General features: G+C 33.6%; 1 protein-coding gene across 4 annotated transcripts in view; it reads right to left on the bottom strand.

Annotated features, from left to right (window-relative positions):
* MCTP2 (multiple C2 and transmembrane domain containing 2) overlaps positions 1-13,816 on the bottom strand; it is a 215,893-nt gene that overhangs the window by 71,687 nt on the left and 130,390 nt on the right. For all 4 annotated transcript variants that reach the window (XM_027852162.1, XM_027852163.1, XM_027852164.1 and 1 more), the window contains 3 exons: positions 13,541-13,642; positions 12,016-12,090; positions 9,782-9,901 (listed from right to left, as the gene is read on the bottom strand). In XM_027852162.1, the coding sequence (XP_027707963.1) occupies positions 9,782-9,901; positions 12,016-12,090; positions 13,541-13,642 (297 nt within the window). The remainder of the gene's footprint in view (positions 1-9,781; positions 9,902-12,015; positions 12,091-13,540; positions 13,643-13,816) is intronic.

Below are 13,816 nucleotides of genomic sequence, written 5' to 3'. Positions count from 1 at the left end.
TAGCCTTTGCTTAAAGACCTATGAGGAGGCAACCCACAACTTTCTGAGGTAGCCCACTCTACTTGTAGATAGCTGTAATATTAGTTTTTTTTCTTATATCAGACCTTATATCAGTCTCTTTATAATGTTAACCTATTATAATATCTTCATTGCACACAATTTTCTGCTGTCTTAAACTAGTACAGACTTATGCCTGGAATAATATTTTTCCTCATCTGTCTCTAAAGAACTTTGCTTCCTCCTTTAAGGGTCAGCTTAGATGTCACATAATCCATGAAGTCTTCCTTGATCCCCCCAGGTTTTAGTGGTCCTCTCACATCACTTTATTTTATGCTTATTTGTATAAATATTAAAACATACACACAAACACCCTAAAATATAAGCTCCTTGAGGGTGGGGAGGGCTTCACTTTTGTTTTTGTGTCCCAAGTACCTAACAAAGTACTTTGCATATCACAGGTGTATAATGTTTATCGAATTAAATTGATTAGTCATGGTCTGTGAATTTCTCAGGCAACATGTCATAAAAGTTAACGTCTAAATTCATATTTAGAGGTTTTAGTTACAAGAAAGGAAGGGTTATTTTGTATTTTATATATAATAACTGTGATTTTGGAGTCCAAGCAAATGAAAAGAAATCCAACCAAAGGTAAAAAAAAAAATATCCAATTTACAGCGAAAAGTGGCTGGAGATAGTTAAGGAAAACTTATTGGCCTCATACATTCAATATTTTTATAACTTTTGGAGCAATATTTTGGGGGATTTAAATTTTACATTGAACTATGATTACTAGAGGCATAAGGTTTTTAAATTCCAATTCTAATTGGCTTTTTCACTGAAAAAGATTTAGCAGTGTGATATAGAATTTGACATTTTGAACAAAGCAGACCACTCAAATCCCTAGTAATTTGAATCAAATAAGCACATACCAAACATAAGTATACAAAATATCTTCACAAAAATGTCATTGTCAGTTCATAATGGGATAGTCAAATCCTTTAAACTGTCAATTTGTGAAAGAAAACACATGATTTTAACAAATAATATTAAGAAAAATGTTCAACTTCATTAATAATCAAAGAAATACAAAATTAAATAACTCTGAGGAACCACATCATAACCATCAAACTGCTAAAACAATAATTAAAAAGCAACAAAATAAATGTTTGTAGTATTATGAAGGAACGTACACCATTCCATTTCTGGCAGAATTGAAAATATGGAGAATTTTTGGGGGCAAAAAATTTGGTAGTAGCCAGAAAATGTTACAAAAACAATTACAATCTGTGAACAAATAATTCATTGTTAAGCATATCCCTTAAAAATGTTATCAAAATCTATAACAAGGTGGTTGCTCAAAAAATTTCATAGCAGTTTATATGTAATGGCAAAAACTAGAAACAATCTAAATGTTTGACAATAGATGGATGGTTAAATAAAATGTAATAACATAATGGAATACCACAACACAATTGAGACCAATATAAGGAATACAAAGAAATATGGAAATGGCTTCATGAAATAATGCAAAGTAAAATAAAAACTCAGAAGTATAATAGAATATACATTATGACTACATGTAGATGGAAAATTAATGAAAATAAATGAACAAAGTCTCCTAAAGAAAATATTACCTACATGTAGCAACAGGAACATGGAAATGATATTTCATGCACTGACACTAATTGATATAAATTTACTTAAGTACAAGCAACTTCAATTGGTTACATTGATGTTTAATGGAAAGTCTTTAATAAAATATTTAGCAATAATGTCACTCCTGAACTTTTAAAAAAGATTTTCAACAATTGTGGAGACATTTTAGTGCCTTAATAAGGAAGCAAGGATATTATCAAAACTTCGTTTTTAATGTCTAATTTATTTAAAACCTCCACAACCAAGAATAGATGTTACTTTAAGTGTTGGGAAGTTACTGAGTCTTGTTCCCTTTTTGGTACATAAAAAAGCCAAACATATGGATCGTTTAAGTAATTTAATTTAGAGTACAGTTAATAATTGAACTTCCAACTGATGACTCTAGTACTTCAATATTCAGTATTTTAATAATTCAATATTCAGTATTTTAATAATCTGGAATGGTCATGTAAAAAATGAAAATCTACTCTTCCCATACAGGATGTGCTAAAACAAGTACAGTGAAATCACTTAATAAGAAAATATTTGGCTTGGAACAAATCAATTTGTCTAAAAGGAAAGAAACATAGGTATATGCATGATTAAATAGCATTTTTAAAATATTGCTTGCTTCTAATTGGACAGAAATCAGGTTTTAATCAACTTCTTATATAATATACTACAATAAACTCAAAACAGATACATGACCTGATTACTAAAGATTACTCCCCCTCTCCAAATTGGAAGAATACCAGATCAGATGCCTTCCATATCTATAGCTAGGTACTAACTCTGAAGTAAATAAGAAACAGAGGCAACCATACAATATTAAATAAATAATGTTGATTACATGAAATTGAAAAGGTTCTGAACTAGCAAAATCAATGCAACTAGGAAAGGAAGAAAAGCTGCTAATTGGAGGAAAACATTTTAATGAGATACCTTTAATAGGGTCTGATATCCATAATACATAAATAATAATATAGATCCATACATACATACATATATAAATACACCTACCTAGGTATACGTATGTATCAGTGTATGCATATATGTATATATACATGACCAAGAGCTCTCACCCAATGTTTAAGTGGTAAAATTATATGAACAAGCAGTTTTTGAAAAAGAACCAAAAATTATTAAATAAATACTGTTCCAAAGCATAAGAGAAATGTAAGTCAAAACAATCCTTTGGATACATCCTACACCTAGCAAATTGGCAAATATGGTATAAGATAGAGGCAGTCAATATTTGGGGTTATTGAAACAGTGCATCCTAAAAATCTTAGTATAGTCTTAAGTTTTAACACTTTCCATAGCCACATCAACATGATATAGCCACAATAATACACTGGAGATATAACTATGAACTGATGCAACCATTTTGGAAAACAACTTCAAATACTCCTAAGAAAATGACTATAAAGTCTATACCCTTTTACGCAGAATTCCATTGCTACATGTCTATCCCAAGAAGGTCAAAGACAAAATGTTCCCCTAGACCAAAATATTTAGAAGAGCAATTACTGTGGTAGCAAAGAACTGGAACAAAGCAGATGCCCATCAACTGAGGACTGGCTGAACAAGTTGTACACGAATGTAATGGAATTTTACTGTGCCATTAGAAACGATGAGTATGAAGAATTCAGCAAAGCATGGCTTGGACTAAATGGCTAAGTTTCTTTAAACTCCAAAATTACTTAATTCTATGACCATATAAGGTACAAAAACACTCACGATATATCAAAAAAGGGAAAGAGAAATATATTCACACATATACAAATATAATGCTCTTAGACAGTCATGATGGTGTTTAGATACTACAATTTTCTAGCCAATTATTTTTTGAAGTACCTTCTTCACTATCAACCTACAACCAGAGTTAAATTCAATTCAATATTAGGTTACATTTCCAGAGCCTTGCTTCAAAAAGCAGCAGCTTAAGTGTTAAGTGAAATGAACTTAACAGATCACATCACAGTCTATAGTAAGCGACAGCTCAAAAGGAGAAGACCTATCTTGACTGTAGATGTTGCTCATGAGGCCCCAAACTTGAAAAGCAAGAAAGGTGGAAGGTAGTGATAGAGTTGCTTTGACAAAGTGAGGGATCAAGCCTATAATAACAAAGGTTAGCTAACACTACATTGTATTATATGACAGAACCCAGGTGAATGAGTGGAATTGCATGTTACTCAGAGACTACAACCTAGCAGACAGCTTTGGTAGGTCAACACTGAGATATACTGATGATACTTTTCTGGTTCTATGGGATTCTAATCAGTATACCTGCACTTTTCTCCCTAGCTGTAAATCCATTTTAAAATTGGAAAAAAATATAAACAGCAACAACAAAAGCATTTAAAAAGTTTATAGTGTCCTTTTAATTTTCAACAGATTATCTTTTTAATTCAATTACTATAATTTTATTAAAGGCCATAATTATTGTTGATGCCTGAAATGTTGTCAACAGAAGGTGCAATTATGCTGCATAAAAATGTAATCACAATGTGCAATGATGGATAATTCCTCAAATACTCTATAAAAATAACTTTAAAATATTTTAAAATTTATTAATATATTATTCAGCTAATCCTTTTAGTGAATTTTTGGAAGATGTTTTCCAATGAGCTAGAAAAAATAAAAATTACATCAACATTGCAATATTACTTAAAGCACAGATATAATGAGGTTGACATCTAAAGAAGCCAAAAGACCTTTCCCCTTAAAAAAGTCTTTGTTGATGGAAATGTTCTCAGGTGTTGATAGTATACTGACAATCCAGAAGTGCAAAAAGATAAGCAGAATAGACAGTAATATTAGTTTTACAATATCTGTATCACACATTGTTGGGGTGAGGTGGGAAGGTAATGTTTTAGAGGAGGGAACATACAAGTAGAACCTGTAAGCTTAGTGAAATGCAGACAAGTCAACTTGTGAATAAATCAGTAATAGCAACATATAAAGAAAAAAATAATTGTTCACAGTTTGCACTCTTGCAAATGACTGAGGATACTAAAGGATTATTATCATCAGTTTCTTAAAGTGTCAGTTCCCCAAACATAGTCATACTCCATTTTTTCTTCCCCTCTCAAAGATCAAATCTGTTGAATATTCTTCTAAACTAAGTGCAGTGTTTAGAGTCACCTATTAAAGGTTCTAAATAGATATTCCCCTGCCATACATCATCACTTCTGAAAAGCATACAAGTCAACTTTTCATTCCTTTCTGACCTTTGTTGCCATATTTTTCCTTTTCTACCTTCCCCACCCTATGCATTTTAAATAAGAAAAGGCTTATTTCTCTTATAATACTTTCCCCCCTGCAATATACTCATAAAAACATGCATCTATGGAAAAATATACTTCCACTTCACAAATGTAATGGCATCCAACTAGAAAAAAAGTTGCTGTTGTTCTTGTTTTAAAATTCTTTAAGTAATTAAATAACTTTAACTTAAGCCACAAAAATTAAACCCTTTCCTTTGCTTACACAAAGAGTCAGACACAACTGAACAAGTGAGGAACAACAAAAATATTTATATAGCTCCTGTGTGCCAGGCACTGTGCTAAATGCTTTTCCACACCCTGAGAGATGAGCCCTATTTCCTAGATTTGCAGATGAGAAGACTGAGGCAAACTGAGGTTAAATGACTTTCCCAAGATCACACAGTTGGTATGTGTCTGAGGCTGTATTTGAAGGCAGGTCTTCTTGACTTCAGACCCAATGCTCTATCTACTGTTCCATCTGAAACAATTGAATGAGCACACACTCAAGTACATAGACTTCTTCCCAGAATGATCTACAATGCACTCTGATAGCTCAAAAAAATGAAAATAAAGTTCTTACATGATTACCCACAAGTTCAGACCATACATAGATCAAGCCAATTTGAATTGATAAATTGTATTTTTAATTACTGATTTTGCTACAAGTTAGGTTATACATGGATACGTGTACATATCAATCTTTTACAATCATGTTTTTGTTTCATATAATATTATTATTAATAGCCAGAATATACAAAATATCATTCTATGACATTCAGGTCCTCTGAAGGTGGTCATAGTGTAAGATGGCAATAGTACAATGATATTAACTAGAAAGCAGACAAGGAAAAAACTCAAACCACCAATTCAACTCTGTGGTCTCTAAGTACCTTTCAGATTTTCTTGCCAAATTCTCTCAATTTTGGGTCTTTGGGGGAGGGCTAGAAATGCAGTTAAAAAGAAGGCCCATATTTCTCTCAATTCAAAATAGCCAATTTTATTCAGTGTAGCAAATACACTACTACTGTCTTCTTTTTCTTGTTGTTGTTTTAGCAAAGAAGAAATTACTCCTAGAAGTAATTACTTTCATACAACTTCGAACACAGGGAGGAAAAAAACTCTAGAAACATGATCATATCATTTAATAAATCAATACTTTTCTCAAGACCACCAAGAAATTAGTCAATAACTTTTAATAATGTGCCACACATTTTAAATGTGAAGAAAGTGTCATGCTTTTGAATAAAAAACAGAAGCAACATTTTGCATTTTGATTATATTAATGCAACAATAAAAATGTTTTTATCAAGTAGGGAAATAGGGTACCCTAAATAGTGAAATGAACAGATAGGAAAGGCCTCTGGACTCTTTCAAAGACCCCTGAGCTACCTCAAGACCAAACCCTTTTTTAGGAAGGGCAAATTAGTACCAACTAATGTCATGATTGACTATGTTTCATGTATTAGGCATATTCCTCAAACTTCATTCAAAATTCTTACTTGAATCCTCAAGTACCATATAGTGAATGATATATCAACATGGTCAGTGATAGTACCTACGTCAGTTAAACTGCGGTTGAGAAATTATCATAAAATTAGCCATTTCAAATGAACTTTAGACATTTGGAAAAAGGGGAAGGACAGTATTAGACCTGTCCTCAAGCCTTCCCTTCTTATACAACTAATAAGCAAGGTGGAATCTTCACCTACAGGATTATCTACCCTTGTTTTGTTTTAAATGACACACAATGGAACATTCACTGGACATGTTGTGATGTAATATCATATTTTTGTGAGTAAAATTGCATCTTTGCTAATTTAGACTTTTAGAGATCACCAAAGTTATTTGTCCATCTTCAATTCTGTGTTCCCCCCAAATTTTAAAGTAACTGACATTGAACTATTCCTTGCATCCTGGCAAAACTGTCACTGTTAAGAAAAAAAAAGTGAGCTACTAGCAGAACGATAGACAAATGACCTCACATTCTGCCCATGTTCAATTAACTTTCAGAGTTCTCCTTTAGTTCACTAACCCACTGGTATTTATTATTTTTTTTATTAATTCTTTGGATTAATCTTGCAGGCCATTAATCAATATTTTAAAAATTCTCCTAAAGAAATTCTTTTAAGGTCACCATTTCTCTTCCTCAAACTATGGTAACATCAAATTGCCATATAATCAACAAGGAACAACTAACTGCTTCATTTGGAGGCTAGTGAAAACATGAAATAAATAATTTTCATATTTCTCTTCTGCCTGAGAGTAGTGAAATTCTATGCTGAAAGTTTTAAAGGGACCTTGTGGGGAGGGGTGAGCAAGAAGCTAATCATAGTGCATGGAAGCAGCCAACAGCTAAGGAAATGTGAGGGTGCAAATCAAGGAAATAAAGACAAATATGGAGAAACTTTGAATAACACGAATACTAAAATATTTTCTTGAAACAAATGTCTTTGGCAACTTCAAAGTCACAATAGATAAAGAAACAAATAAGCAATAATATAGTAATGTTCCACTTAACTGGAGGTAAAGCTGTCAGTAACTTCAACCATGTAGAAAATAGGATCAACTTCAGAAATAAGTACAACACACTCTCATCAGAGAGGAAGATAATTCTCACAAAGGTTCTAGCTTTCCACTCTAGGGAAGGTTTAGAAATGTCCATAACAATCCCAAGCCCACCTTACACCACAGGGGCTTGATGCTAAATGATGAAGTACTATAGAAATGTCATTTCAAGTTTTCAAGCTTCAAATAACTTTGGAAATAATATTATAGAGGAAAGTTAACACTTTTTGTCATGTAAATATTCTTATCTACATTTTACAGATGAAGAACTCAAGGCTCAGAAGGACTAAATATCTACATTGTCACCAAGTTAGAAAGTGGCTTAGAAAGAATTTGCACCCATATCTTCCTTACTCTAACCTTAGCCCTCTCTTTTTTATGTCACACGTGTGCAAGGTATGCAAATAAGTTGGCCAATAATAAAATGATCCTCATGTATAACTTATATGAAATTGCTTGCCTTCTCAATGGGGAGGAGATGGTAGGGAGGGAGAAAAAGAGAGAATTTGGAACTCAAAGTTTTTTAAAAAAACGAACGTTAAAAAATTGTTTTTACATGTAACTGGGGAAAAATAAAATACTAAATAAAAGCTTAAAAAAAAGAAAACAATAAGAATAATAAAGTGATCCCCAATAGCACTGTCTCCAGAAAAATCAGTATGATTACTGATTGCTTCCCTACTCCCAAACAATAGTGCATTGCTTAATATGATGATCCAATTCAAGAGGCATTTATTGTCTACTCACTGCGCATAGTCAATAAGGATGTGGGGTGAGGAAAACAAATAAAATAGTCCCTATATTCCAGAATCTTATGTGGATTTTTATGTTTTTGGTTTTTGGGGTGTGTGTGTGTGTGTTTCTCTGTGTATACAACATGCATACAGATAAATAAATTGAAAATAATATTAAGAGAGGGGAAGGGCTAATAAGCGAGATCAGGAAAAAATTTCACACAGGAGGCAGCACCTTCCCTGAGGATTGAAAGAACTTAGGATTTTGTTATGACAGTAAGGGAGAATCGTATTTTAGGCAAGAACACATTCTATGCAAAGGTAGGGAGAATTGGAAGGGGCATGATGAATTCTAAAGGCAAGCTTAGCTGGAATGTAGAGGGCTATAAATGCAGGAGTTTGTATTCTTCATACGAATGACAACAGGGATCCCCTGAAGATTGTTGAGTAGAGAAGTGACATGGTCAGACCTGTTCTTTATGAATATTGATTTGACATCTATGTAAAGGACAGATTAGAGGAAGTATGAGACTAGAGGCAGGGAAACCAATTAGGAATTGGCTAAGTCTAAATGAGAGGTGATTAGGGGTCAAATTAGGCTAGGAACCATGTAAATGGAGAAAAAGGAATTCAAGATGCATACACACACACTCATATATGTTCATGTATGGCAGAGGCAAACTATGCAATGGATATGAAAAGATTTATCAGGGAAGGAGGAGAAGAGTTAAGGATGATTCCAATGTTGTGATACTAGGTGAGGAGAAGAATGATGGTGTCTTCAACAGAAATAGAGAAATTGGAAGGGGGGGGGCAGTAATGAGTTCCATTTTGGACATATTGAATATAGATGCTAACATTACATCTAGGAGAAAATAGCCATTACTTAGTGATGTGGGACTGAAGTTCAGGAGAGAGATTAGAAATGATATATCTATATCTACATATATCTCTATCAATAGAAATAAAGATGATTTTCATCTCTCGTTGATAATTCCCAAATATCTATCTTTTCTCTATTATCTATCTATAACTATCTAGCCATCTTTCATCTATCTATATATGGCTATATAGAGAGGCATGTTACTCTCTCTATATCTATCTATTTCTCCATTGTAGGGAGCATCTAATCTGTAAAATGGAAATGTTGGATTAAATGATCTGTAAGGTCCCTTCCAACTCTAAATCTAGGATCCTGTGATCCAGCAAATGATCCTGAGAAAAAAAACAGTTACCTAGGTGGGATGAGAACCAGGAAAGGAGTGTCACAGACACCAGGAGAGGAAAAAAGTATCTAGGAAGAGGGAGTATTTGACCAAAGCTGCACAGGTCAAATAGCTTGGGGATTGAGAAAAGTCCATAGAATATAACAATTAAAATATTTTAGGGATCTTGGAGAGAATAATTTAAGTACAAGAGTGGGTTCAAAGACCATTAATGATGGTACTGCACATTTCTATAGGTCATCAATATGGGATATTTCTCTAAGATGCCAAATTAATTAAGTCCTATTACACTTTTGATACTGAGAGTAAAAAGATCTCTTCAGCTTACCGGAACATGAAAAGACCCACTTACCACAAATGCTATTATACTCCTCAATGTAGATTCCCACTGGAAACAACTTTTAAGGAACTGTACTGTATTCCATATTGCCATACTAATTTTTTTCACACGATCAACATCCCTTGATAAAATCTGATAAATGGTAAGGAGAAAACAAGAAAAAGAATGAGTTGAATGCAAATCCTTCCTTCAGATTCATTAATAAGATATTTTGTCATATATTTTTGCATATTTTTGATTCATTCTCTATTAACTAATCTTTAAAAAAAATCCTGAGATTTCATCCAAAGTTTTATTTCAGATAGATCCTCATCCACAGGGTGAAAATAGTAAAATGTTCATCTGAAGAAGAAAATCATGTCTCTTTATTATTTGTATAAGACAATGCTTTTTTAGGCGATAAAACCATAGGAATTGCTGGTTTTTATTTGTTTTTAAAGACGTCACAGGGAAGGGATAGCTTTACCATGAAATGTTCTTGAGTTTTCTGCCTGGTAAGAAACTGGTAAGAAACAATGTCTATATTAAAAATCATGGTAGTTAAAGATTCGACCAAGGAAAAAGCAAGAGGATGGAGAATTCTAGTTCAAATATTAGCTCTGAACACATGCTCATTGAAACATAGAAAGAGGAAGCCTACTGTAATAATAACAATAATAATAATAAAAAGACCTGGCAGCTAGTAAACCTGAGCTAAGATCCTAACCCGAACAGCAATTTACTGTGTACTTGGCAAAGCCACAGAATTTATCTTGACCTCAGTTTCTGTCTCTTCAAAAATTAGGGGGTTGAATGAGATAGCTTAAAGGTTTTTTTTTTAGGTCTCATATTCTATTTGATATATTCTATATGATTTCTGTCCCTCTGACCATTTGAAATCTTCCCATTAGAAAGCTGTCACTCACATTCCCAATGGGTTTTAGTGTTACAAAAGGAAAAATTTAAAACATGACAAAGCTGATCATAGATTCAAAGAATCTGAGAACTACGATGGTTCTTAAGAGGTTATCTAACCAAACAACTTTATTTTAGAATTGAATAAGTCAAATCTCATACAGGTAAAAGGACTTGCCTCAGGTCACCTAGCTGGTAACAAAACAAAGCCGAGAATCCAAATTTCCTGACTGCTACCAAGGTCAGTGATTTTTCATTTCAATTTGTTTGCAAATAAAATAATTCATTTTCACCATACAGTTTTGGCATTCAAGTAAATATGGTAAGAGCAATGAAATATTAAAAATCCACAGTTTACTTGAGAAAAATATGACAATATTATGGTGCTCTAAACAAAATGTTGCTTAATTTCGGAAGACATTCTGGATTTTTCATAGTATACTTTATGGTTTTTTAGAAACCCAAAGGATGATAAGATAACATTGTGGATATTTTTAACTATTTTATGTAATCCACAGCTGTTCCCTACACAGGAAATGGTGGAAGTAATAAACACTTTAAAAAGGGACACTTTGTTCTTTGTTACACAACCGAGGAGGGACAATAGGTACAGAATAAAATCCTGAATTGTCTCTGAATAGGACAGGGAGGGACTCTGAAAAAGAATGCAAAGGTCACAGTAAAAATGTGGTATTTCCTTTAGCACGACCTTATCTTCACTTTTCTTTGAAATGATGAGAGAGGAACTAAGTGCATCAGGCAGAGGAAAGGTATTTTCTTCAAAAGAGGACAGAAAGCCATAACATTTAACCCTGTAGTCAAACCTAAAATAATTAGGGAGGCCATGGGTGAAGATTATATTGGGGAATCAATGACTGACCCTTTGCTATACATCCTCTTCTCCTGCACTACTCATTTAGATATTGATACCATGGGCACAAAAGCTTATTAATTTTAAAGGACCATCAATAAGAGACGTGGATAGAACAGACAGTGAAGGCATTAATCAAGAGAGACATGCTCCTTAAATGATAAGTAAAGGGGAGAGTGAGAGAGAGAGACAGAGAGAGAGAGAGAGAGAGAGAGAGAGAGAGAGAGAGAGAGAGAGAGAGTCATGACTTGATCACTTCTATCTCATTCAATAGATTTCTTTTCTTCCTTTCATTCTCTTCCCTCTCATTCCTGCCCTTTCCTCTCCTCTCCCCCTGTGCCCTGGTTATCACCTTCCTGCAATTCTCATTGAAGTCTTGGCTTTAAGGTTAAAAAATAAATTTAAAAAAAAAAGACCACCATCAAATAACCACTTCTAATGATTACTGAGTGTACAAATAAGTTGGCAGACATTGACCTACCTTTTTGGAAAGCTTGCGGCTATCTTCAACAAAGCGCTTTTCTCTGGGTGTAAAGGTCCTAATGCTTGCTTTTACCTAAACAACAACAAAAAAAGTTTAAAATGGCAGCTTCTGCACTGATTTCTTTTTCATTAGGTAAATAATAATAATAATAAATAATAATAAGCCAATACATTCTGATGCACTTGGTTTTTTGGTTTGTTTTTTAGCAGAGAGCACCAATGAGTTAGGGACTTAACAAGGATGAGGCTAAGGCCTGAGAAGAAATTAGAAGCATTTCAATGGACTTGATTTAATAAAACTGTTGGGCAGGGCAGGTTGGAACTAAGGATTACTTAAGACCATCACTGCACCTTCCTAAATCAGTGGAAGATTTTCAACTACTGCAGAGTTGTATTCAATGTGCTTGTGGTTCACTGAGTTCCTAAACTTTTCATTGTTATCCAAACTGCCCTCACAACTTCTATTAACATCAAGTAGCTAAAGTCAGTTCTTGATTTTTATGTTTTGTTTTTGTTTTTTAGGCAATTGGGGTTAAGTGACTTGCCCAGAGTCACACAGCTAGTAAGTGTCAAGTGTTTGGTCTGAGGCCGGATTTGAACTCATGTCTTCCTGACTTCAGGGTCGGTGCTCTATCCACTTAGCCACCTAGCTGTCCCCAGTTCTTGATTTTTAATGTAAGAGGCAAATGAATTTTGAATTCTAGGTGCTTTGTCTATCTACTTCTATTTTTTCACATGATTAAATGACATTAAGCTGAATTATTGGTGCTTTCATAAGAATATATTTAGCTTCAGGTTGATTACATTAACTTTTTAAAATTAATTCTTCATAGTTTTTCTGCTTATGGGAACTTACCAATAAGATAGAAGTGATCAAAGCTGGCCTACAGTGCAGAGCAAAAAAGGAAACAAGCAACTTCTTGTAGGTCTTTGCAATAACACGTATTGATATACACATATTTAGAAAGTGTTTTAGGGAGAGAGGGAATTAGAAGAGAGGAGTGAATAGCAGTGACCTACAACCTAGGAAGTTCTATATAATGTAATCATGGGAATTTTCTTGACCTGTCTTTTGTATGAAGCAGAATATGTGACTGAGGAGAGATAGGTGTCAGTTGTTAAAGTGTACCCAAATGGGTAAAACTTACTTTGTTAACTTTCTGAGCATACTAATTGAGAGCACATGGAATTGTATGCTAGTATGAGCTACAGTAAGTTATTGTAACATAACAGTTTTTACTCTGAAGCAAAAGATGGTAGACTTTAACAATTGGGTCCTCTTCTTGATTACATATAGCAGACAATAATGTAAGCAAAATAATTTTCACTTTCTTTTGTGACAGACATTTCAGCTTTAAGACCAAAGAAAAATGGTCACCTCTTCTTTTAGATGCAACCAGGCCTGGAATGATTTATGTTTGACTTTCCCATCTAAGGGCCAATGCCCTATTGGCAGATGATGCCAAGGAATTCAACAGATTGGTTAGAGGGAATCATGAAGGAGAAGGTCCATTTAGACTTACCGGATTATATATGACATCCATCTCCAAATAAATAACTCCTTTTGATGCTTGTTCTAAATCTTTATTCTTCAGTACATAGCAACTTTGCTGCCCATCTCTAATCTATCATGTATAAAAGATAAAATATGTATTGATGAGCAATCTCTCTGCTGGGTTTTAAATGGCTACCCAAAGAGTTTCATCTCTTCAAAGCCGAGAATACAAAATGACCACCAATGGAACAAATATTAAACTGAAGATTAAACTTATTATAATCCAACTTTTAATTCCACAGTG

Source organism: Vombatus ursinus, unplaced genomic scaffold (genome assembly GCF_900497805.2).
Source record: "Vombatus ursinus unplaced genomic scaffold, bare-nosed wombat genome assembly UNPS02009205.1, whole genome shotgun sequence".
Classification (NCBI taxonomy): domain Eukaryota; kingdom Metazoa; phylum Chordata; class Mammalia; order Diprotodontia; family Vombatidae; genus Vombatus; species Vombatus ursinus.
The sequence above is the reverse complement of the archived record's forward strand: the minus strand, read 5'-3'. Positions and strand labels throughout refer to the sequence as shown.